This window comes from Pseudorasbora parva, chromosome 18 (assembly GCF_024679245.1).
Source record: "Pseudorasbora parva isolate DD20220531a chromosome 18, ASM2467924v1, whole genome shotgun sequence".
In the NCBI taxonomy this organism is placed as follows: domain Eukaryota; kingdom Metazoa; phylum Chordata; class Actinopteri; order Cypriniformes; family Gobionidae; genus Pseudorasbora; species Pseudorasbora parva.
This window is the reverse complement of record NC_090189.1, coordinates 6,460,332-6,488,289: the sequence shown is the minus strand read 5'-3', so window position 1 is coordinate 6,488,289 and position 27,958 is coordinate 6,460,332. Positions and strand designations below refer to the sequence as shown.

The following is a 27,958-nucleotide window of genomic DNA, read 5'->3' as shown; positions in this document are numbered from 1 at the left end:
ATAATAAAATACATAGATCTGCGAATAAACAGCCTATATACTGGCGACATTTTAAAAATAATTCAGTTAAACTGAAGAGCAATTATAAATTAATCAGCAATGTACCTGTACTTTAATAACTTAAAAATAATATTGAAATACTAATTTCAGTGTATACTGTTAATAAAATGTATTTAAAGTATTTATAGCTGACAAAATACATATTTGCAAATAAATATATAAACAGCTGGCGAAATATAAAAAAATAATTCAGTTAAACTGAAGTGTACCTGTATTTGAATCATTTAAAAATATTAAAACTAGTTTTGTACTTAATATAATACATACAAAAAAATGCAACAAATACATACAGCTGGTGAAAATTAAAATAATTCAGTTAAACTGTACCTAATAAGGTGTACATATAATTCATAAATGTACCTAAATGCTGGACATCAATAGGATTTATTAAATAGTTCATATGGAGACTAAATAACTAGCTATTACACAATAAATCAACATTCCTATTGACACAGACTTGCACAAATAACTGCAACCATTCATACATAAACATATTTTGATTTTTATTCAGCCTGATATGAATTACACATGATAAAAGAGAGGATCATCTTAGAGTTATGCAATAATAACCTCCCTTCCCTTTATATAAACACCCCGTCACAGACAGTTTCTACATCACCCTAAAAGAACAGAGGCCTCGGTACATGCTAGACTTCACCTGAGGTTTGGGTTCTGAATTGGTTTATAATGTCCGTTTCAAATTTACACTACTTCACATGTAATCTTGTCCTTTTGTAGCAGTTGCAAAAGCCGTCCTTAAATATTCAAAAGTGGTATCACAGGAATGTCTTGAGCGGAAATTAGAGCAGATGTCAGGTGAGAATCGGCCCACATCAGGGAAAAAAATGGGTCAGAAAAGTGTTAATATTAGAAAACTGAGCTTTATTTTCCCTGCACTGTCAGACTGCATTCTTTGAGATGGTGATAACTATAAATAAAAAAGGAATGACTGATGAAATATTACTGCATATCATCTGCACACAGAAACAAACATTATGCAATGGACCCTCAGCTGCCCGAAATCTGAAAAAGTTGTTCTTTGTGATGTTGCAGAACGAAACATTTTGGAAGTACAACACAACATAATGCAAATGGAGTTGAAACAACATCATTCTGACCAAAAACAGCCACTCATTTTGTTCCCAGCACCAATTGAGACTAAACGAATTGTAACAACGACATGCTCGGAAACGCCTTTATGCTCAAGACATTGACCAAATCCTGTTCACGGACGTCTGGAGGAAAAACCAGACTGCAAAAGTGCTGCTTGACTTTAAACTTTAAAACAAAAGAGGCCAGCAAAGAGCAGAAACACAAGAATCCTTGCCTCTACAGGGGGAAAAAAACTAGTGTTAATATGACTTTTTTAAAGTCTTCGAATTTACAAAGTGCTAATTATTTTAGTTTACGTTAGACTTTTTTTGAACAGGATTCCAAGGTGAATCTCGCAAAGCATGTCGAGAACATGTCTGAGTTGCGTTTTACCCCAAAAACTAAAATATTTTGCTCAAGAAAATGATGCCTATTTTAGGACCATTGTGAGTTTTTAGATGTTAACAATTTATGACAAGCAAGCACATTCTGTAATGCAATATGCAATAAAAACAACACAGAATCATTATTGAGGAAAAAAAGGCAAAACATATGGACACGTTCATGTGTGGAAGCTTGTTTCTGACACAAAATACCAAATAAAGGCAATAGCAGCTTTTTAAACTCACAATTATGACTTTCTTGCAATTGCAAATTTACATCACGCAATTTTGAATTTAGAAAAAAAATGTTATCAGAATTTTGCAATTGTGAAAGAAAAAGTCAGAATTGTTTATATCTTACAATTATGAGGGGAAAAAAGATGGTGCGAGATGTAATTGTGAAAACTGTGAGATGTAAACTCACAATTGAGAGATAAAGTGTCACAAATATCTTTAAACATGTTTCATTCTGTTGTGGAAAAGAGATTTCATATTAATGAGAATTTGATGAATGCAAAAAATATATATATATTATTTTGGGGTAAAATGTGACCCGGACATATTTTTTTGCCATATTCGCCTCTTAATGAATATTTCTTTCTTTTAGGATAAACAAATGAGCAAAAGCAATTTTCTTTCCCCACCCCCTCATCAGTTTTCAATGCGGCATTTGTTTCTGCATTCCTCCTCCCCACTCTCCTGTTTTTACTAGCCAGCCTTAAATTCCCACTTTCCTGTCCCTGGTCCTTTAACGTGTCGTTTAGATAAAAGTAATGCCATGCCTAAGGTTTGCCACGTCGTAAAACTTTTTCATTTACTTACTTCCACCTCTTCCCCCCTTCACGTCGCCGTTAAGATCATCCCAGTGAACGTTAATGAATAAAATATATATTACATTTGTCATTAAATAGTTTTGTCTCTTGCACGGTCTGCATGCATTAGGAACGCAGGGGCAGCCTAAGGACGGGGGAGGAGAAGGCCATGTTGTCGTGCGAACAGTTGGGTCATGTGATAACGGTCATGTCTGTGATACAAACTCGCTCCTTTGGTCCACAAGTACACTGTTCTGTGCTTTCACATCAAACAGAACAGTCCAGACTATGAAACTCCAGTGTGTTTGAGAGTGTGTGTGCGTGTGTGTGTGTGTGTGTGTGTGTGTGTGTGTGTGTGCGGTCAGTTTTCACTGGGGTTTTGCAGCAAATCACTGAAGCTTCGTTCCCAGCTTTCGTTGTCTGTTTCTGTAGAAGACAACAAAAGAAGAATGTAAGCCAAAGGTTTAGAAGGCACTTTCCACAAATAGGTTAAAGCAATAAAGGCGTAAAAGTATTAGATAAACTGCTAACGAAAGTTATTTTTACACATCTGTTTAAAATTTGTAAAATTTAACATGTAAAATTTTGGGCATTTAAAACTGGTATTTGGTATAACAAATGTTTCATGCAAACCTGATAATGATTTTCCCACAAATAAAGAAATGAAACTTTCTATTAAAATTGTGACACACAGGAAGTGACATCATTTGGATATTAGGTATTGCATTATAGGTATAGCAGGATGACGAGTGTCATCAATCAAATTTTTTCAAAATTTTTACACACATTGTAGTGTTGATTGCATTCATCAAGCTCAACCAGTCATGTCTGTTACCATATTTTTTTAATTTAAATTTGGTATATCTATAAAAAAAATTATATATATATATATATATATATATATACAGTCTTGTTCAAAATAATAGCAGTACAATGTGACTAACCAGAATAATCAAGGTTTTTAGTATATTTTTTATTGCTACGTGGCAAACAAGTTACCAGTAGGTTCAGTAGATTCTCAGAAAACAAACGAGACCCAGCATTCATGATATGCACGCTCTTAAGGCTGTGCAATTGGGCAATTAGTTGAATTAGTTGACTGTACAAACTCAAAACTATTTTGAACAAACTTTTTTTTCTGGGATTTAGCAATCCTGTGAATCACTAAACTAATATTTAGTTGTATGACCACAGTTTTTTTAAAACTGCTTGACATCTGTGTGGCATGGAGTCAACCAACTTGTGGCACCTCTCAGCTGTTATTCCACTCCATGATTCTTTAACAACATTCCACAATTCATTCACATTTCTTGGTTTTGCTTCAGAAACAGCATTTTTGATATCACCCCACAAGTTCTCAATTGGATTAAGGTCTGGAGATTGGGCTGGCCACTCCATAACATTCATTTTGTTGGTTTGGAACCAAGACTTTGCCCGTTTACTAGTGTGTTTTGGGTCATTGTCTTGTTGAAACAACCGTTTCAAGGGCATGTCCTCTTCAGCATAGGGCAACATGACCTCTTCAAGTATTTTAACATATGCAAACTGATCCATGATCCCTGGTATGCGATAAATAGGCCCAACACCATAGTAGGAGAAACATGCCCATATCATGATGCTTGCACCTCCATGCTTCACTGTCTTCACTGTGTACTGTGGCTTGAATTCAGAGTTTGGGGGTCGTCTCACAAACTGCCTGTGGCCCTTGGACCCAAAAAGAACAATTTTACTCTCATCAGTCCACAAAATGTTCCTCCATTTCTCTTTAGGCCAGTTGATGTGTTCTTTGGCAAATTGTAACCTCTTCTGCACATGCCTTTTTTTTAACAGAGGGACTTTGCGGGGGATTCTTGAAAATAGATTAGCTTCACACAGACGTCTTCTAACTGTCAAAGTACTTACAGGTAACTCCAGACTGTCTTTGATCATCCTGGAGGTGATCATTGGCTGAGCCTTTGCCATTCTGGTTATTCTTCTATCCATTTTGATGGTTGTCTTCCGTTTTCTTCCACGTCTCTCTGGTTTTGCTCTCCATTTTAAGGCATTGGAGATCATTTTAGCTGAACAGCCTATCATTTTTTGCACCTCTTTATAGGTTTTCCCCTCTCTAATCAACTTTTTAATCAAAGTACGCTGTTCTTCTGAACAATGTCTTGAACGACCCATTTTCCTCAGCTTTCAAATGCATGTTCAACAAGTGTTGGCTTCATCCTTAAATAGGGGCCACCTGATTCACAGCTGTTTCTTCACAAAATTGATGACCTCAGTGATTGAATGCCACACTGCTATTTTTTTGAACACACCCCTTTCAACTAATTCAACTAATTGCCCAATTGCACAGCCTTAAGAGCGTGCATATCATGAATGCTGGGTCTTGTTTGTTTTCTGACAATCTACTGAACCTACTGGTAACTTGTTTGCCACGTAGCAATAAAAAATATACTAAAAACCTTGATTATTCTGGTTAGTCACATTGTACTGCTATTATTTTGAACAAGACTGTATATATATATATATATATATATATATATATATATTAAAAAAATAAAATAAGTTATCATTTGATGCTGTGATTTTTTTTTAAATGTCTTTGAAAAAAGTCTTCTGCTCTAATCTTATTTCATGGAAAGTGTGAGAAAGGCCCTCAATCTGATATTTGGCGGTAGACTCTGCATGGTGAGTTTACCTGGCTTCTGATCTGGTTACTGTGTATTCAAACCACAGGATGTTGGGAATGAGACTTGTATCTCTCACCAGAAAAAACTCTGAGATAGGCCTGAGAAGAGAAAAAGAAACACATAATGTTTGTGAAACAGAGCTGTGGGTGTATTATTTAGGATGAGGACTCTATATATGAACGTGTGTGTGTGTGTGTTTCATTACCAGGCCGCTATCTTGGGAAAGAGTGGCGTTAGCACCTCTTGGGTGATAAAAAACCAAACCACTCCCATCACAATGCCGGCCACGCCCCCATAAATCACCTGACTCCAGGTGTGGTACAGGAGGTAGACTCTATGAACACACGAGACAACATATGCAATGCGTCAATAATACTCCAACACTACAAAGAACAAAGATCCTGCACTCGCTAAAAAACTAAAAAGCAACATTACCTGCTGTATGACACAGACATAGCCACGGCCAGTAGAACGATGGACAGTATATGCCGCCATAACAATTCAACACACCTGGCATTGTTCGTCTGATGCATTCTGGGAAATAGACAAATCAAATCAGACACTTTCTTTTATTATGATTTGATTACACCAGCTGGGCAATGTGGTTGTGTCACCAGTGCGACCTCTAACAAAATCTAGTTGTAAAATGGGACCATTTGGTCAAAGTCTGGAGCCCTGACATTTACGGTTCCACACATTGAGCTGAACAAAGAGTGTTCAGTGTGTTATCTCCAGTGTAAATAGTTTATGTTTTATCCTATCACACATAAAATATCAACAACAAATTATCAACAAAAAGTAGGGACACAAGTCGGTTCTGGGGCATTTACAGATTCTGAAAGTGTAGTCTCTAAGCTTTCCAACGATGTGTAACACGTGGAAATCTAATCATATTTGGAGAAGTTGTGGCCATTTGAATGTAGGCATTTGTAGGCATGACATGTAGGCAACAAAAGCCCCGTTTCCACCACAGGAACTTTACCCAGGAACTAGGAACTTTGGGTGGTACTTCGTGTGTTTAGACCGCAGGAACCAGGGTAAAATTGAAGTTCCGGGTAAATATTTCCCCCTCCAAACGGCCCTGCTCGCGAGGTAGTACTTTTTCAAAGTTCAGGAACTTTCGAGGGCGGGACTTGGGCGCTGAACATGCTGATTGGTTGAGCTCACGCAGTTCAACCGGCATTTTTAAAAGTCTTTTGCGAGGTTCGTTCTGCGTTCAGTAAATATCAGTCTTTGCTCTCTGTCTGGTGGCGCGCGGTCGTCTCAGCCATCTCACGTTCAATGTCCGTAATAGCTGATAATAATATACATTGTCATTTTAAATCTAGCTTTACAAGCTTTCTGAATATGCTGCATGCTGCTGAATCTGCATATTAGTGCTCTTTTCTGTCGTTGTTAATTACCTCTTTAGTAAACCTATACATAACCAGCAAAAGCAGCAAAGCTTGAATCTCTTCCATACTCGTTATTAATTTTTTTTCACCATGTAAACGACCTGACCGATTACTTTTAAGTGTGTGTCCTTACATGACGTGACGGCGCGCGCCGCGCTCATGTTGACAAGAGAGGAAAGCTCATTTTTCTGAGGGGTAAACTTTTTATTTCGTAAGTTATGAAGATAATGTTGGAGTAATGACACAGCGTATATTGCCCCAGGCAGTTTTTACTTTAACTGCGCCTGACAGAAGATTTTTTTTTCTGAGATGATTATTACACTTTACAACAAATAGCTATAAATAATACTGTATTAGTCCGATGGCCGTTAAGAGTTGCTATGGCTACAGTAAACACACTCCAGCTGCTGGAGAAAACAGCGTTGACATTTTTGGTGCGGCAGACAAACTGCATGTGACAAAATGATTGCGATTGAAAGTCATCACATGTAAACACCAGATCGGTTTTTATAACGTCTCATGTAAACAGTTCACTAAATCTTTCAATCGGTACACACACAAATGATTACTGTCCTTCACTGATTTGGAGGAGCAGTCGCGCGCAGTCCTACATCACCGGACTAATTTGCCTAATCTTCTCGGAACTTTATCGCGGTCGAAACGCAGACAGCTGCAGGTCTGGGGGGAGAAAAGTTCCTGTAAAAAAGTTCCTGGTACAAATTGTTCCGGGTAATTTTGGTGGAAACGGGGCTAAAGTTTAAACTGGAGAAAACGGTCTCTAAAGATTGTGCAGTTCTCACCTGCTGGGAGTGACAATAGGGCTCATTTACATCTCATTTAGATAAGCCATACCGCATGGTAAAGCTGCATGGCTGCATAATGCATAGTAATGACAGATGCAACGGGAAAAATCAGGCCGCATATTAATAATAAAGGATAGCAGATGCTAACATTACCAGCTAAAAGCCCATTATAGTAATGTTTTTTTTTTAGCAAGTGATACGATGCTAACGCTTACAATTAAAACGACAGTTAATAACAATAGGTAGGTATGGGAAGGTCTAAACATGAGATAACGTGTACATGTTCTTAGAATGAACACAAAACGACAAGCTTTGATGTTTATGGAAACCCCCCATAAGGAACAGTAAAGTATTCTTGCAGATCTCGTTGCCTGTAATGAAATAAGTCGTTCGGGCACACTTTCTGTTTGTCGTATGTGGCGGCCGGACAGCCTTCTCCTTTGCCTGTCCCACATTCTGTTCATCTTATGTATTATCAAATTTTATTATGTAGTAGGCTAACTTGCAATATTTTTCTTTGCATGAGACAGTGATAAGTCACTCAGCGTGGCATAGCATGTCAGGTCCGTAGAGAGAGCTTTATTTGGCCATTCAGATTCATTCAGACCTATTTTCAGGGTTCGTACACCTTTTCAAAGGTCAAATTCAAGCACTTTTCAAGCACTTTCAAGGTCAATTTTAATGATTTTTCCAGCACCTAACACCACTGTAAATTACATACCAATACATTGTCAAAATTATTATTTAGTACACTTTATCATCACATTAAAAAGATAATAATACTATAAACAGCCAAAATCGTGTTTCGTAAAGCAGCAGGATCAGATATTTAACCAAATCACAAGTTTTATTTCTTTTAAATGTATCACTGTCTAAGTAGATTTTGCTTACTATCTAATCTGCCTTTGGGGTAATTGTAAAAACAATTAGCCTAAACAAAATCACTCGACGGGTTCACTTAACTTTCAATTCATTTATTGAACATTTTAAAAATGAAAACATTCGTCTTTGAGGTAGACAGTCAATCACATGTACCTCATTGACCTTTTCTATTTTTAATTAATTTCTTTTTAGTGTGTGTATGTCTATTAAAAGTCTAGGCAATCAAGTATTTCTTCTGAAGAGATCACTTTATATGATAAAGCTTAAGCTTTTTTTCATAATCATTGATCAATTACCATTACAATTATCTCACAAATATGCTTACAGTGCGTGGTCTACAATGGGGTAATTGTGTTGCAGTAGCTTACATACAGCACAAGAAAGCTTGACTTCAAATGGTAAAAAGAAGAGAAAACAGTAATAAAATAAGAACAAATAAGCAAAAACAATAGCACAAATAAATCAGGTAGGCCTAGGTCTCACTGTATTCAGGTGAGACACTGAATTTAAAAAAATAAACAAGTTATCAAATTTAAAATAACATTGGATTTTTATTGTAAAAATTAAATACATATTAATCTGTTAAAGTTACACAAGATAATCAGTAAAGAGCAGCAGGTGATCTTTTGTCTTTTTGTAGTTTGAATAACTGCTGCCCCTTTAAGACCTGACGCGAGTGTGGAATCAAAACACTGTTCCTGTTACTCATTCTTCTGAACCGTTTACGGCTGTATTTACGTTAATACACACCCAGATGAACAGTGTAACATTTTTTGTGTGGATTTGACCATTAATAAGCTGGGAAAATGAGCTATTTTTTATTTTATTTACTTGTATGTCAGAGGTCGGCTTTATATATGTGCCCACTTCAGATATGAGCGCAAAATCTGCAGGAATTTGTAGAATTATGTGTCTAATCCCGTGCGAAATTCAGACCGATCGAAAAATCTATCAATATTTTTGACAGCACTAAGTTACTTGCAGGGGCGTAGCCATCTTTTCAGAAGTGAGGGGGACAGAAATTATTATTATTTTTTTTTTGGACCAATATAATTTATCGCATCTCTTGCTTTTAATTGGGCAAGATATCAAATACACTGCTGAACAATAACCACTAATTAATATCTATAATATTATTCTCCTATTTTTTGTGCCAATTTTATAATTGGTTTATATACTAGCCTACAAACACTTGTGCATTAACACTCCATAGATTTTATGCAATGTAAAAATATATATATATTCTAATGTAAACCATGCTGTTCTCTGTGTGAATATATAGTAAAGTGTGATTTATTCCTGTGATAAAGCTGAATTTATCATCATTACTCCAGTGTTCAGTGTCTCATGATCCTTCACTAATCATTCTCAGATGAGGATCTGATGATCAACACACATTTATGATTATTATCAGTTGTGCTGCTCATGGTGATGCTTAATTTTTGTGGAAACCATCTAAACATTTGTGGTCAAATTAAAAAAGAGAGAAATGAATACTTTTGTTGATCAGACATGCATTAAATTGATCACAAGTGATATGTTTAATATTACAAAAGATGATAATTTATTTAATGAATGCAAATAAATGCTATCCTTTGAACTTTCTATTCATTAAAGAATCCTGAAAAATAACATGTAGGCTATCATGGTTTCCACAACATTTTTAAGCAGCACAACTGTTTTCAACACAGATAATAATCATAAATGTTTCTTGATTATAAAATCCTCATCTGAGAATGATTAGTGAAGGATCATGTGACACTGAAGACTGGAGTAATGATAAATTCAGCTTTGATCACAGGAATAAATTACTATATATTCACATAGGAAAAAAGCTGTTTTAATTTGTAATAATATTTCAAAATATTACTGTTTGAACTATTTTTGATTACATAAATGCAGCCGTGGTGAGCAGAAGATACTAAACATTAAAAGCTGCATTATTCATATGATAGGCCTACTTTATTGTCATCAATAGCCTACATTGAGATGGCTTGAAAAACACACATAAAGCATATATATTGTCGCAATCGTCTGATTGTCGTCGTCGTCACGTTTCATCACTCATAACGAGTGTTTTCCTTCAGCTGCAGCTCCAGCGTGACTGGGTATTACGAATCCACTATTGGACTTTCTATGAGAGCGCCCTTCTCATATTTAGATGCGAATAAAATGACAGGTCATGCATAGATTATTTTTTGTCTCTGAATTTAAATCTTGATGTATTCACATTGGTTTCTATGTAAATACATTTGACCGTGACCTCAAGAAGCGCGCAATCAACCGAGATTAGAGAGAGCTGTTTTTAGCGTCCCTGTTAACTTGCCCGCCCCCGCGCAGGTAACGCCGGTTCGGATCCCGCTCGGAGCGGGTCGACTAGCATCGCTGAGACCCAGTAAAAGTACGGGGGACGAAAATACATTTTATTAAAAGTGAGGGGGACACGTCCCCCGCGTAATCTACGCCCATGGTTACTTGTATGATCATCTGACACTATTTTTATGCACTGAGCTAATGTTTGTAGGTTTTAATTTGTGGCTACGTTCACTGCCTATTCCACAAATGAACATGCCATAACGGACATGCTAATCTTACATTATCACATTATACACATACTCTGTCACTAATGCGAATTCCTAGCTAGCAGTTAATAGCGCAAGTTAAACAAATAGGCGCTAATGTGTAACCAGGCTACAGTAAACTACTTTAGTTAGCTTACTTGAAAGTCTATGAGTTAGCCTACCTTTCATGTGACTCGAAAGAGCAGACTCGCCCATAGTGGAAAGCTGCATGTATTTTTGCAAACTTTACAGGAGGCACTTCGTGGGGTTTGTGCCCGTTTGATCCAAAATTTGTATTTAGCATCATTCAGCCAACGTTCATTGAAACGACAACATGGGGGCGGAGTCACACGGAAATAGACAGGCAGATCGCGAGTACAGCAGGTTTCATTTTAGGCTCTCCAACATTTTATTTCTACATTTAAAAAAACAAACTATTTATTCAGATAGGTATTTGTTGTAAAAGAAATAGTTACAATTTCAAGCATTTTTAAGCACTTTATCCAAAATTCAAGCACTTTTCAAACCTTGAAAACACAACATCCAAATTCAAGCACTTTCAAGGATTTCAAGCACCCGTACGAACCCTGTATTTTACTCATGCTGCTATTTTAATAATCAACATATGAAATAAAATAAAAATATTATAGGCTAATATTTAAACAAAGCCTAATTAAATAGGCTATACGTTTTTCTTTAACCCATGGCCGACCGAGTCACTGGCGCATTCTGATGGATATTGTCCTTTATGGCAGCGGATATAACGCACAATACAATAGACATTTTTAGCCATACAGATATGTGCAAGACATAATTATAAACTATAAACTGTCTACTTTTATTTGTGTACACTAACAAAGGTCATTGATTCAGAAAACGGATTATTTTGAATGCACTCGTTTCAAAGACATTCGTCATTTCAAAAAATTTAGTTTATTAAACACAAAGTTTTTACCTAAATTCAGTTCCTATTTCTAACAAATGAAATTCAAAGCTAAAATAGCGAAAAAAGAAAAAAAAGAAAAAAACCTTTGCGTTATCACCATGCAATTTCAAACATTTCGTTCTTTTAATTTTAATTAAAGGTGCACTATGCAACTTTAAGTCCACTAGAGGGCGCCTATTCAAGTTGATGGATGCGGTTATTAACATTACTGTAGTCTGAAGCAGAGCAAGACCGAGTGTTGTGGAGCTGAGCACGGCTGCTGGGGCAATTGTTAAACAAACACACGGCTCGTGAAAACTGGGACTTTTATTATGACGGGACGGGACACAGTCGCCGGGCGCCCGCACTGATCTGCTCTTCCGGTTATGATTTTGAGGTAATGCAGCTCTGTTTATCATATTAAATACATTTAAGTGTGTTTAAAATGATGTTATGACGTTACTCCGTGCGTTCACTTGTTCACAATGCTAAGAGTAAAGCGCTCCTGCCAAATAAAACCCGAAACCGAGGGTAGCGCAGATATGACGCGATTGACAGGCGACTCCCTCAAACGCTATGATGAAACGTCCCGGTCCTTAGTCAAAATAGCAATTTTCTCACAATTTACAAATAGTTGGAAACATCTGGGATATTGTAGGTACTCAACTGAACAAAATATATAACACCGTCCTAGTGGTTTTTGGATATTTTACTGCAAAAATGCTACATAGTGCACCTTTAATGCATGGATAACACACCTATTTATCTCCTTCCATTACAAATAATGGTTATTGCGGTGCTGGGATATACACAACATACGTTGCATACTTTTTGGAATGACTAATCAGGAAAAAAAAAAAAAACGTTTTAGATGCATGAGCATAACAGCAGTTAATGGAAATGCCATCATTTTGCATTCTTTTTTTAAATCAACATTTAGCAGCCTAAATATCGCAAAGGTTTTGTGCAAATCTGTAATGGAAATGTGGCTACTGAGAGAGCAGTCCAAACTAATTCAAGTGGATTCAGGCTAATAATGTCCAATAATTTGCATGTCCTGCCACTCTTTTTCCGCAGCTAAAGAATCCAGCTGGATGTTCTACATAATGTCTGGAGAAAGTTTCTGGCTACAGGACTGTCTCCCATGCAGAGTTCGCTTTTCTCCTGATATAGAGAAAGTTACGGATGTTCCCCATTTCTCTGTCTTTATCCCCATCAAATGTTACTATTGATAGCTTCTGATATCTTACGGTCCAAGTCGTCTGACGCCAGTGCGATACATTCTTCCTCTTCTTCACTCAGTTGTAGATTAGGGATATTATGGAGTCTTATTATGCCGCTTTTATCGTCGCATAAGTAGCCACGCTTCCCTTGGAGGGCAGGGCAATAACTGCTTTATAACCAATAGTATAACCAATACTGCTTTTTCAAACACAGAGAGGCTTCTTCATGATTTCAACAGATTCTGCAAAAAAGCAAAAATCACCTATTTTCTTTTCTTAAAAAAAAGAAGAAGAAAAAAGATTCTTTGTCATTCAGCTCGAAAGTAGTGCTGCCGACTTGTGTCCCTGCTTTCTGAGACTGTCACATATACAGGGTTTATATGGCTTGACATTCATTTTGTTGCTCACCAGCCTAGTGGTTTTCCAAATTTACTAGCCATGCAACATTTTCACTGGCCAAAATGTTGTTGTTAGGGAATGTTGTTGCCTATAAGTAAATGACCACTGCACACACAAATCAAGTCTACATGAAATGTATAACATGACAGGTCATCAAATTGGTCCATATAGCTCTGATAAAAGTTGTGTGTACAGAAACACTAACAGTTGCTTCTCTGAAAAAAAAAATATATATTTTTTTGTGTAAATATAATTTATTCTTAAGCAATATTCTCATGTGTTCTAACAGCTGTGACACATTTAAATCCAGTATATTTTGTGTATGAGCCCATACAGTGAAAAGCATATCCATATTTTCTTGTGATTTGACAGTTTATTTAATATATCAAAAATTTTATGACTGCAAGAAAGTGCTTATTTTCAAATGCTATTGAAGCTAGAAACGTGTATACCGATGTCGTATGTAACTTTAGAGACGGTCCCTAAATTCAAAAAATCACTGTTGTTTATGACAAGAGAGCAAATTTCAGTGAGTGAGAGCAATCTAATCTGAACACCTCTGATTATTAGACATTGCATTCATAATCTCAAAAGAATCTTGTATGTTTGGTTATAATGCACAATGCGATTATAGAGGACTACAATAAAATTAAACCCACCAAAGTGGCTAGTGGGAGTGACTCTATTACACGCCACAGCTGAAATCTACCCGCAAATGGCGGGTGTTAATGTCAATTTCTATATATACAGTTCTGGAAAATATTAAGAGACCACTTAACATTGAGAAATATATATATACACACACAATGATGTCTGAAGGATCATGTGACATTGAAGACTGGAGTAATGAGGCTGAAAAGTCAGCTCTGATTATTTTAATACACATTTAAAATGTAATAATATTTCACAATATTACTTATTTTGTATTATTTTTTTAATAAATAAATGCAGCTTAAGTGAGCAGAAGAGACTTTCAAAACAATTGACAGTAACATGAATTATGTTGCAGATGCTAATACTGTTCTTTTTAATTTTAGTACATTGTCATGAATAAAATTTGAATGTCTTACCTTAAATAAAGAAAAAGAAAAAAGTATACAACAAAAAACCAGATGAACTGAGAGTGACTGGAAGGCATCCCGTACTCTGTTGTGACTGAGCTGTGACCTGTTAATAAGACGAAACATTAGGCACAGGCACAAGTATTCGACTAGCTGGGTACTAGTTATGCACCAACTCGTCAAACAACTAGTTAGACAAACAACACTGCATTTATAGTAACATAAAAATGAGAATAGCTATAAGATACTCAGTCACAAACCAGGGTAAATATCGTTAGCTAAAAACCATTAAAAACAACGTAAAAACGTTAAACATAAAATTAAATATACAAAAAACACAAACTTAACTTGAAGTACTACAACTAAATCTTTATATACATTTACCAGTAATAAAAAAACAAAGAAAAATTATAAAAACAAAGAAAATTAAATTTTTTTGACTAAAATTAAAGTGAAAACAGAAAACGTACAAATTAAATCCAAACTAAAATATTGACAAAAAATATAATAGCATGTCAATGACACTAAAACAGCACTGTCACGGTCACAAACGCTAGATCCCATTACTAGTCTTAATAGTACTGAGCTACAACATGTTGTCTGATTGAATGTGTCCTTTGAACAGAACAAAGCATATATTATGAATGTTATTTTCATATCTTAAAGCTACACTGTTTGATATTTTCCCCCATCTAGCGGTGTAAAGGTACAACCCCAAATCAGAAAAAGTTGGGACAGGATGGAATGTGCAAATAAAATAAAAAAGAAGTGATTTCTAAAATTACTTTGACTTGTATTTCATTGCAGACAATATGAACACAAAATATTTCATGTTTTGTCTGGTCAACTTCATGTCATTTGTAAATATGCATCCTTTCCTGTCATTCACACCTGCAACACATTTCAAAAAAAGTTGGGACAGTAAAGCATTTAGCACTTTGTAATGTTGCCATTCCTTTTCACAACACTTAAAAGACGTTTAGGGACTGAAGACACCAAGTGATGAAGTGTTTCAGGTGTAATTTTGTCCCATTCTTCCTGCAAACAAGTCTTAAGGTGGGCAACAGTACGGGGGCTTCGTTGTCGCATTTTGCGCTTCAAAATGCGCCACACATTCTCTATTGGAGACAGGTCGGGACTGCAGGCAGGCCAGTCAAGTACCCGTACCCTCTTCCTCCGCAGCCAGGACTTTGTAATGTGTGCAAAATGTGGTTTTGCATTGTCTTGTTGAAATATGCAAATATGAATATGAGGTCCCTGGAAAAGATATCTTCTTGAAGGCAGCATATTATGCTCCAAAATCTCTATGTACTTTTCAGCATTAATGGTGCCTTCACAGAAGTGCAAGTTACCATTGCCAAGAGCACTGACACAACCCCATACCATGACAGACCCTGGCTTTTGGACTTGTTGCTGGTAACAGTCTGGATGATCATTTTCTTCTTTGGTCCGGAGCACACGGCGTCCATTCCTCCCAAAAAATACCTGAAATACTGATTCATCTGACCACAGTACACATTTCCACTGTGTGATGGTTCATCCCAGATGCCTCCGAGCCCAGAGAAGTCGACGGCGCTTCTGGACACTGTTAACATAAGGCTTCCTTTTGGCACAGTACAGTTTTAACTGGCATTTGTGGATGTAACTACGTATTGTGGTACTTGACAAAGGTTTGCCAAAGTAGTCCTGAGCCCATGTGGTGATTTCGCTTATAGATGAATGACGATTCTTGATGCAGTGCCGCCTGAGGGATCGGAGATCACGGTTGTTCAGCTTAGGCTTGCGGCCTTGTCCTTTACGCACTGAAATTCCTCCAGATTCCTTGAATCTTGTAATTATGTTATGCACTGTTGAATGTGAAATATCCAAATCTCTTCCTATCTTTCTTTGAGGAACATTGTTTTTAAACATTTCAATAATTTTCTCACGTATTTGTTGGCAAACTGGCGATCCTCGGCCCATCTTTGCTCCTAAAGGATTAGATCTTACTTGGATGCTACTTTTGTACCAAATCATAATTTCAATCACCTGTTGACATCACCTGTTTCAAATCACATCATTATTTAACCCTTTTACCTCAGTACTAGCCCTAAATTGCTCCTGTCGCAACTTTTTTTGAAATGTGTTGCAGGTCTGAATGACAGGAAAGGATGCATATTTACAAATGACATGAAGTTGACCAGACAAAACATGAAATATTTTGTGTTCATATTGTCTGCAATGAAATACAAGTCAAAGTAAATTTAGAAATCACTACTTTCTTTTTTTATTTGCGTTTTCCAAACTGTCCCAACTTTTTCTGATTTGGGGTTGTATATGACCATCCAGTGAATAATAGTTTCTGTTCCTCTCAATTCTGATTTCGTTTTAACTCCTACGGTGGCCGATTTAGTCCAAGATTAACATGACAATCCCCCTCTTCACATTCGACACAGTGCCATCGAGTGTTAAAACGTGAAAGGCGAAGCTTGAATTTACGGGTATGTCCCTCTTTGGCTAATGTACTTTCAAGATGGAGGGGCAACATGGCGACCGGCATTCGAACCCCTCACCCGTATGTATTTTCAATGGCATATTATGAACTTACGAGAATACTTTATTACGTGAAAGAAGTAAATATACATTAATGAGCACACATATTTTTGAAAGAACTAAGTGTTTTTATCTAAGAATAAACTAAAAAAGTTACACAGTGTAGCTTTAATGTCTACTGTTAATAAAAACAATTCATAAAACATACATAAGGAAATATGTTCTTATGTGCAGTCAATCAATGCTACTGCTTATACATTATCAATTTTGTTAATCAACTTTTGAATCAAAATCTTATTTATTTTTGACAAATAGACATTTGTGTGTGTGTAAAACCAGTATTTGTATGCATCGATATATTATGTATATTTGACAGAGGGAATAGGTTTAAGAGTGTAAGTGGACGAACTGAAGGTTTCAAGCTGGTCATGCCTAACATCTAAGGGCTAGATGTTGATTGATAAGCATAGAGATTATCACCTTTTATTTTACTACTGATCATTGGGCCACTCTTTTTGTCACACACTTGGGAGAAGATATAAAGGATATGTTACACATTTATTTAATTTCTCTCTCTCCCTCTAAGCGAATCTACTAAAGCTGTGGGAAGCAACTTGGGAACAATGCCTTTTTCTGCGGTCAAGGTCAGTTCAGCCGGGGAGAGTTTAGGGAGTCAGATAAAAATGTTTTCAAGTAAAAATGTTTATGCATGTCAGTTGGGCATGTTGTGGGATGTTGTGGAAGACCAAGCTGGATGAAGATGAACCGGAAAATGTACTTATATGACAAAAGGAAGGAGGAGGCCTTATGATAATTTGCTCATTTGTTTATCCAATCAGTTTTGAAAGTCTTTGTTCGTGTTTCTGTTGCAATGCGTCACATTACAATGCTAATATCGCATATTGGCTAAATATTTGAATTGTTTTAAAACGAACTTGTGCAGCTTTGCATATAAAACAAACATCTATTTTAGAATGTTTAGAATTTTACTGGAAATGTCAAAATTCCAAACTTTTACAGACTCAAATTTCGACACGTCTTTGTAGATTTTTCAGACCATTTTTAACATAAATTAAAATATTTTCAGCATTATATTTGGTATTTAGTACAAAAATCTGAAAACATTTTATTTTCTGTGTCGTTTCATTGTGTTACGTCCACAAGGACGTAGGGATTTATTTTATTTTCTTCATTTGTGTGGATTCTTTTTTCTGTGCTTGTTCTGTTGTTCTTGCTCCTCCCACTGTCTGCTTGACAGGCTCATGAGTGTCACCTGAATCCTGTTCCAGATCGTTAAGTGGAGAACAAATGAACCCAGAGATTTCCAGTCAGGAGAGAGACTGAGGGTTTTCCTCTGCGGGAGGGACTGCCATCTTCTGATCCCAGTGCTGTTGTGTGCTTATATGGTGTATAGTGTTTTGCGTGTACTGTCAGGTAAAGAGCTGTGAAGTGTCTCAGCTAAGTTGTGTATAACCAGTATAGCAAGGTGAGCTGTTACGTGTTACAGCTAATATTTGCACTCCTAAACTTTAACTCAATCTGAGCAGTGTAAATCAATGTGAGCTGTCTGTGAACATCAGCATTCTACTTTTGTTTTCCTTAATTTTCTCACTGTAGGGAGGTGGAAGCCTTTTGCTTTAAGACCCACCTTTTCTCCTGTTTTTGGTGTAGTAAGGGAGTTAGGTAATTGTTTCTGTATTTTCTTTTATTCCTTTTTGGTAGATAAATTATCCTTAATCTTGAGTAAGACTGTTGTTTGTTATTTTGGCATCTCCCCTCCTGAAGTCTTGTCTGTTAATGCTCATTGTTAATTTAATAAATCTTGTTATTTTGAAACTGGTGTCATTGAGCCGTGTGCGTCTGGGACCTGGAGATGGCAGTTCTCTCATCCTCTCCCCGCAACTTTTTGTTACCCTCCTTTCCTGCCCCTAGACTAGAAGGGAGGATCGTAACAATTGGTTTTCTCGGAGTGATAACATGCGCTTCCATGATGAGAAGAAACCTAAAACGCTTTATAACCTACACATATTCACCTCTGGCTTGTCGCTTTGATACTTTAAATGTGGTTTGATGTTGCACCTTCACCAAACAGCAAAGTACAGTCTGATTTAGATGGTCGTTTGTTCCTTTATTATTGCTGGTTTGAGTGGCGCACGCACATTTAGTTAAAAAAGATTCAGAAAGCCCATGAGTGTCTGTCATTGTATCGCTTAAGTTGCTAACATGATTATTATTCACATAAAAAATTTGCAGGTGAAGCCCAAGTGTTGGTCCATGAACTACCCATTGTGTCTTTGAGCACGGTCTCATATAGTCAGACTTGTGTCTATTGGCATAAAGTCTGGTCCAGTTTTTCAGTCTATTCTGTCCAAGAACCACCTACTCAGACTGTCTGGTCGCCATGTAAATCAATAAAGCACAGTTTTTGTTTTGTTTTTACATGCCGTTTTGAGGCATGGCAGTCTACATACAGAACACACAGCCTCAAACCAAACGCTGATTGTCCTTTTCAAACATACTTCAGGTGGATTGTGACTGTTCTGTGGATAACTTTGCATTAAAATCACCAGACCTTTCTGTTCTGACCCTGTGTAAAGCCTGACATATGAAACCTTAGTCAGAAAAAAAGTTTTTAAATGGAAAAGTTTATAATTCAGACTAAAAATCTAAAAATCAACGTTTGTATGTTGAGATATTACAGCCTGATGAATCAAACACGACACTCATATAGTATGATATATAGTAAGAAACCAAGAGATTTAAAGGGGGAGTGAAACACTCAGTCAATCTCATGTCAATCTTGAGTACCTATAGAGTAGTATTGCATCCTTCATATCTCCGAAAAGTCTTTAGTTTTATTATATTTATTAAAGAAATATGGGCTGTACCGAGTCTTTCCGAAAAAAACCGAGCGACTGGAGGCGTATCGTGTGGGCGGAGCTAAAGAATGAAGATCGCGAACAAAGCGGTGACGTCCTCAAGCGTGGAGAAACCCATGGCTATCTATCTCAGCTAATACAGATAATGATCCACAATCAAATCTGAGGCAGAAATAAATTGAACAGGAGAAACAGCAACAGCAGGACGTCCGTCTCTGTGGTGTGTACTGTATTAGTGGCCTGTCAACATTTGTGTGTGTTTACTCGCAGTTTATGAGGACATGATTCGGTTTATGGACTATTGTATGCGACTAAAACTTAGCAGTAACAAGCAAAACGGTTTTGCACGTCAGACTAGTGTAACGTTACATAGAACAACAATGAAGTCCGTTAGCGCATTTGAATGACGAAGCAGGCGATCGTGTCGTTTACTGATGTTTACTCACGCGACGATAGCCAACAGCACAGACATTTGAAGCAGTTTTACTCACCGGCTGCTTCCAAAGCAGGACCGAACCTTTATCGCTGGGACCGCTCCGTCAAAAACACACTTCTTTGGTATGATTTGGTGAAGTCCTGTGACAGCAGTGGCGTGGAAATCCACTTTGCGACGCGACTGAAGCGATGTTGTGAAGCTTCCCGTCATTTCTGCGTTCAAATCGGGTCAAATGCAGCGCTGCCTTCCCAGAATGCTGTGCTGAAGCGTTGAAGTTGCTCAACGTCAGCCATAGGAATAAAGTGGAGCGCAGCGCGGACTATAACCAACATAAGTGTTCACGGACTGGATCTGCAGCTGAGCGAGTGTTTATGGGCCTCTCTCTTGCTCTAGTCACGCGCGCGCGCACCCTACCGGGAGAAGAGCCCGTACGGCCCATACAAGGACCTTCCGCTCTATCGACGTCAAGCCGACCCATACTCGAAAAAAACTCTCCGAAACTTGTGAGAAACGGGAAGGAGTATTTTTGACACAGAAATACTCCATCAAACGTCCAACATTAGTTTTTGAAACTTTGTCTATGTTTAGGATGGGAATCCAAGTCTTTAAAGGTGTAAAAAGCTCAGTATGCATGAAACAGCATTTCACCCCCCCTTTAAGATGCTCATTAAATTGACGTGGTTTAGTCCGTTTAAACAAACAACACGATGACGCAACTTACCCCCACACGGCCGAGGCTCCTGTACAATGTGTTTGAGCATCCAGTTTAGCCCCTCATTCATGATCAAACCACCAAAAAAAGAGATCTGAGAGAGAAAGAACACACACAAGGGATAAGAAGCACAATGGAGAACAAGGTGGCACGCGAGTAGTCATTACCCCCCAGTAAATGTCAAAATTTGATTGACGACGACCTTTAACCTCTTGTCTCTCTGACCTCTTAGGGCTGATTTATACTTGAATGTTATGCGTTGACTTTTATTTCTACTTCTGCGTCCTTGTCCGCGTCGATGTGCATTTACACATGCAGAGGGAGCATGTGTACCCCCGAGGTAGGGGTTCTGGCAGACCAATCACAGTGCTTGCGGTCCGCGTAGAATTGACGTGGTTACATTTTTAGAGAGGTGAAAGTCAGAGTACGTCGTAGGTCACACGTGCAACACAGCCTATGATGTCGCTATGGCATACACTCGACACAGAAGTATAAATTGGGCTTTACCCTCCCCTATGCGATCACCTTTGACCCGTGGCATCCTCCGGGGATCTTTATGACCTATGACTATTGCATATTTGAAAAGGCAATGTTGGCTATTTGAAGGGTCGAGGGTCACATCCGCAGAGCACGTGTGCTGGCTTCCACATTCCATCAAAGGGCATTCTGGGGGATCTCCTCTCTAAATCTACATCTAGATTAAGGGAAAGGTTTTCATCAGACCAAGGGATACTGTGGATCAGATTATGTTCAAACACCATTCGCTGTGTAAAAACTAAAACATATTTAAACTATTTTTAGTTATAGTTTTAAAGCTACACTGTATAACTTTTTTAGTTTACTCTTAGCTAAAAACACTTCAAAAATATATGTGCTCATTAATGTATATTTACTTCTTTCACGTAATAAAGTATTCTCGTAAATTTATAATACGCCATTGAAAATACATACGGGTGAGGGGTTCAAATGCTGGTCGCCATGTTGCCCCGCCATCTTGAAAGTACATTAGCCAAAGAGGGACATACCCGTAAATTCAAGCTTCGCCTTTCGCGTTTTAACACTCGATGGCACCGTGTCGAATGTGAAGAGGGGGATTGCCATGTTAATCTTGGACTAAATTGGCCACCGTAGGAGTTAAAACGAAATCAGAATTGAGAGGAACAGAAACTAATATTCACTGGATGGTCATATACCTTTACACCGCTAGATGGGGGAAAATATCACACAGTGTAGCTTTAACTAAATTAATAAAAACAAATAAGAAATAGACTCCTGAAGTAGCTCTTTTCATGTCTTGAATGAATTGTAAAATATAATATCTCAAATCTCTGCTTCTTTTACGGTAACGCCCGAGTCTCTGAGACAGAGAGGATGAACCGAGCCTAACGACGCACTCATTTCAAAATGCAAAAAAGGAGAATCTCCACATGTGCATCTTCAAACACCCGTTTGGGCTACGGCCTGCGGCTACCCATAACATCACACACCCCCCTCTACAACAGTGGTTTTCAAATTGGTAGGGGGTCCCCCACAGGGGTCTAATAAAAACAATATATTGTATTTATAATGTCACAATATTTATCTAAATGTTTCTCATGTATAAAAATATACAGATCATTAACCTCGTAAAAGTTGAATCATATTTGGGGGTCCTTGGAATCATAAAATAAAAAAAACCCGGCTCTACAATGCGAGTAAATCTTCACTCTGGACAACAAAATAATGTCTATTAGGGATGTCATATTACCAAAACTCCAGTAGTCGGTACCAATACTATAAAAATGTTGTGGTTCTCGGTACCACAGCTATTTTAACTATTTTAAAAAATTTAGAATTCAATTCAATGAGTTTATTTTTTTATGATAATCATAAGTAAATAATACATACACATTTAAAGGCTGTATGCCATTTAAAAGTAAACTTTGTTTATAAAAAAAATCAAGTGAAAAATAAGCTAGGCATAATTATTTTTATCAGTATTAGCCTATTATTATTATTACATGAGACGTAGCTAAATCTACTGTGCAACAGAAGCATAATATTTTTCTTTCAATTTCTTTAGATTAAACCAAACTTTTATTTTGACAGGTTGCCGTGAAGAGTTTGAGTGTCGTGTTCATGATATGACGATATCATGTTTACTCAAATGAAACGGTAAATTCTCAGGAAGTGACGGTTTATGTATTAATATCCTCATTATAAAGTGACATGGCAGAGGCTAAAAAAGACAGCGAGTGTCACGCGCGTGTGTGGGCATATATCTGTGTGTGCGTGAGTGTGTGTGCAAACAAAACCGGGCATATGTTCATCATTCACACAGAGACACAGAACATGCAAGAGTAATATTGAAATAGTATTTTGCAGTTTAATATTCATAGACACATTCATTCATATATATATATATATGGCTACAGACTGGAGCCCTGCGCTTAGATAAACACGGATGCAACTGAACACAGTTGCGGGTACCGAATATACTTGGGAGTCGGTACAACAGAAATGCTCGTATCCTTACATTTTTTAATTTCAGTAGCGAGGTACCAGAACTTGTGACATCCCTAATGTCTAACAATAGCCATTAGGTAATAAATGCTTGGATTTTACTCTCCAGTGCTAGAGGCTAAGTATTATTTAGCAACTATATATATTTAACTCGCTGAACACTCTTGACTGAGCACTTGAGAGTTTCGCTCTCCTTCAAGCAATCTTTATTATTTCAATTCAACTCAACGGATGCGAGCGTCCCTGTACTTGACGTACCGTAAACTCTAGTGTGAAGGCGAACATAATCTGATCCACAGGATCCCTTGGTCTGATAAAAACTTTTCCCTTAAACTAGATGTAGATTTAGAGAGGAGATCCCACAGTATGCCCTGTGATGGAATGTGGAAGCCAGCAAACATGCTCTCCAGATGTGACCCTCGAACCCGTGTCGAAGTACAAAATGATCCATCTTCGTATTTATCACCCAGAAGACAGCCAGAGGTCATAAAACAACATCGCTATTTAAATATGCAATTGTCATAGGTCACATCGATCCCCGGAGGATACCCAAGGTCAAAGGTGATCACATTGGAGAGGGTCAGATGTCACCAACATCAAAGACATGAGGTCAAAGGTGAAAGGATAGGGGAGGGTCAGAGGTCATCTACATCAAAGAGGTCAAAGGTTGACATCAATCAATCAAATTTTGACATTTGCTTGGGGGGGGGGGGGGGTGACTACTTAAGTGGCATGGGATTTGACCCAATGCCCTGCTGGTTTGTGACATCATGTGACTCACCGTATGTAGTTCTCTCTTAAAGACGATCAGAGTGACAAATCCGACGAGGACCGCTATGGGCAGCAGGCTCATGCAGGCCAATACCTGCCCCGTCAGATCACCTGGACAAACAAACGGGAATTAAGACGACTCCTGAGCCAGTCAAAAACAAACTGTTCAGAAGAGTGTACAGCCTTACTACTCGGCATTAAATCAAATGTTAGACATATTTACACACACTTGGATTCAAATGTTTATTTCAGAGCTGATAAAATGAGAACTGGACAGTACTCAACTAAACTAAATACTCAGATGTATGCTTTACAATTACTGTAACGCTATTAAAGTCGACATAAAATGAAATTTCAGCCAACTAAATGCATGTTATTGACCTAATTGTAAAGAATAAGAATTAATAAAGAATTCACTTTAATGCCAAACATTCTTCTTCTTAATAAACGTACAGATTATTTAACAGGGGATTAGTCAACTCTGTGCTAGATAAATTAAACAGTACATTAATACATTCAACTGTTTTATGTCTTTCATTCACTTTTAGATTATTATTGCATTAATAAGACATTACCAATAGTCAATTATAGGAATTATTATATAGAAATATTAAGAAATAATGGCTTAACAGCATTTTAAGTGTTAACGCATGACAAGTCACAAGTTGTAATCAAGAGTTCAATGAGGACATGAACGATTATTACAATTCGGAATCTCGTTTTTAAGGTAATTCTGACATGCCTCATTCAAAAATGATTATGACATGACAACCATGCAAATGGACAATTCTAATGAACTACACTTAATATTATTCCATACATGTCGGAGAATTGTATTTAAAAACAAATACTAAAAGTGGGCCATATCAAAATAAAACAAGCCTAAATGTGCATGCATGTATATGTATGTATATATATATATATATATATATATATATATATATATATATATATATATATATATATATATATATATATATATACATATATATATATATATATATATACACATACATATATACACACATATACACACACACATATATATATATATATATATATATATATATATATATATATATATATATATATATATATATATATATATATATATATATATATATATATATATATATACACACACACATATACATATATACACACATATATATACACACATATATACACACACATATATATATATATATATATATATATATATATATATATATATATATATATATATATATATATATATATATATATATATATATATATAAAATAAACAGTGAATTTGTATATTATTACATTGCCCTGCACATTTAGTTTTGGTTTATCTCGCCGCACGTTTGCATGACAATTTCATATGCAAACATATCAAATTATATGACAGCAGTAGTTTAAAACACGGAAGATGTTCGTGGTTTGATATGTTCCGCATCATTTCTCTGTGTTTGACATTAGCATAGTATAATTTCGACTTTCTTTGACCTGTTCCAGCTTTTCGGGGTCAGTTTCAACATTTCCAAACCCAGGGAGACCCTCACACAAGACAGGACCCAGAAAGGGTGTGATGCAACCGGGGATGAACTGGATTAACCCAACAGAGCCACGAGTCTTTCCAGAAACTTACAAGAGCAGTTGTGTCTTACGTGCTTACATTAGACGCAGTCACCTGAACATAATGCTAGTACTGATCATTGGGTTATCAATATAGATTAACGTTTTATTAATAGGATGTAAATATTCTGAGAAACTCAATAAGGGTCTTCCAATGTGGTGTACTAGTGAGCGTAACGGACCACAGCGCATGCGCAGTAAACAAGCGCACTATTTGGCAGCAGGCGTTCCGTTCCCTGCAGAGCGAAGAACGCGAGCGCACTATTTGGCAACCCAGCCCTGGCCGTGTTCATTCAGCTGCTCGATGTTCCACAGAAGTCGCGGAGCGATTAAAATGGCGTATGATGATATGAATGGCTTTGCGGGGATAAAAACGATTTAAAAATGCTCTTACCAGCCGGATACTCTACGTGGGTTAAGGATATCGACCGCCATCGAGGTGGTGCCGAGCACTGCTCTTCCGACGCCATCTTACCCGGACACCGGGCATCGGTCGTCGACCAATCAGAATGAAACGCCCCGACGAATTCGGCAAATCAGATTCACCGGACGCTGCTACGACGCGCGGCCATTCACCAAGCGCATTCTCAAAGGGAAAAAAATCTGCACGGGAACAGCCGTCCAATCAAAGGTGTGTAGTTAAGAGAATGGGCCAATCCGAGGACGTTTGACTGGACAAATAAAAATAGGATTTATTCAAATGAAAGGAGAAAAATTAAGTGAATGGGGAGATTCTCTTCAATTGATATCAACTACCGTAGTGTGTTAAGGCAATGGCTCACACACGCCACACACACACACCGGCTTTTGCATATTTGATGAAAAACTTTCACAAATCAATATATATATATATACACAAACACATACACATACACACACACAAATAGATACATTTATATAAAACTATATATTTATATATTTTACATATATTATCATTTTTAATAATTTTAATAATTTATATAAATGTGTATATTTTTTAAATTATATATATATTATTATACATCAAAATATATCAAAATAAATAAATAAATATAATATATAATTTATATTTTTACATATATATTTATATATATATACACACACACACACTATATATATATATATATATATATATATATATATGAAAAATACATATATAATATATACAAATAAATATATATAAATACATGCATACACTCACCTAAAGGATTATTAGGAACACCTGTTAAAGTTCTCATTAATGCAATTATCTAATCAACCAATCACATGGCCAGTTGCATTAATGCATTTAGGGGTTGGGCAGAATGGGCCCACTGATTCAAGCTGATAGAAGAGCAACTTTGACTGAAATAACCACTCGTTATGCAGCAAAGCATTTGTGAAGCCACAAAACGCGGATGGGGCATCTTGAGGCGGATGGGCTACAACAGCAGAAGACCCCACCGGGTAACACTCATCGCCACTACAAATAGGAAAAAGAGGCTACAATTTGCACGAGCTCACCAAAATTGGACAGTTGAAGACTGGAAAAATGTTGCCTGGTCTAATGAGTCTTTCTGTTGAGACATTCAAATGGTAGAGTCAGAATTTGGCGTAAACAGAATGAGAACATGGATCCATCATGCCTTGTTACCACTGTGCAGGCTGGTGGTGGTGGTGTAATGGTGTGGGGGATGTTTTCTTGGCACACTTTAGGCCCCTTAGTGCCAATTGGGCATCGTTTAAATGTCACGGCCTACCTGAGCATTGTTTCTGACCATGTCCATCCCTTTATGACCACCATGTACCCATCCTCTGATGGCTACTTCCAGCAGGATAATGCACCATGTCACAAAGCTCAAATCATTTCAAATTGGTTTCTTGAACATGACAATGAGTTGACTGTACTAAAATGGCCCCCACAGTCACCAGATCTCAACCCAATAGAGCATCTTTGGGATGTGGTGGAACGGGAGCTTCGTGTCCTGGATGTGCATCCCACAAATCTCCATCAACTGCAGGATGCTCTCCTATCAATATGGGCCAACATTTCTAAAGAATGCTTTCAGCACCTTGTTGAATCAATGCCACGTAGAATTAAGTCAGTTCTGAAGGCGAAAGGGGGTCAAACACAGTATTAGTGTGGTGTTCCTAATAATCCTTTAGGTGAGTGTATGTTTGTATGTATGTATGTATGTATACACAAACAAATATTGAATTAACTTTAAGTCAGATAATATGGAAATTTGCTAAATTTGTTTAGTCAATTGTTTAG

The 27,958-nt window shown here is 37.1% G+C and overlaps 1 protein-coding gene across 1 annotated transcript; it reads right to left on the bottom strand.

Annotated features, from left to right (window-relative positions):
- Positions 1-542: 542 nt before the first annotated feature.
- On the bottom strand, positions 543-26,277 carry dolpp1 (dolichyldiphosphatase 1). Its single transcript, XM_067423774.1, has 8 exons — positions 26,120-26,277; positions 24,116-24,216; positions 20,842-20,926; positions 14,283-14,379; positions 5,461-5,559; positions 5,231-5,359; positions 5,034-5,123; positions 543-2,773 (listed from the first exon to the last, which is right to left on the bottom strand). The coding sequence occupies exons 1-8, from the start codon at positions 26,193-26,195 to the stop codon at positions 2,737-2,739; spliced, it is 714 nt and encodes a 237-aa protein (XP_067279875.1). The 5' UTR covers positions 26,196-26,277; the 3' UTR covers positions 543-2,736.
- Between the last annotated feature and the right edge of the window lie 1,681 nt (positions 26,278-27,958).

Coding starts and splice junctions, on each gene's coding strand:
- dolpp1 (XM_067423774.1), bottom strand. CDS start 26,195: ATGGCGTCGGAAGAGCAGTGCTCGGCACCACCTCGATGGCGGTCGATA. Junction 24,217..26,119: donor CCACGTAGAGTATCCGGCTG/GTAAGAGCATTT, acceptor TTGTTTGTCCAG/GTGATCTGACGGGGCAGGTA. Junction 5,560..14,282: donor TTTCTTTTTCTTTATTTAAG/GTAAGACATTCA, acceptor TCTATTTCCCAG/AATGCATCAGACGAACAATG.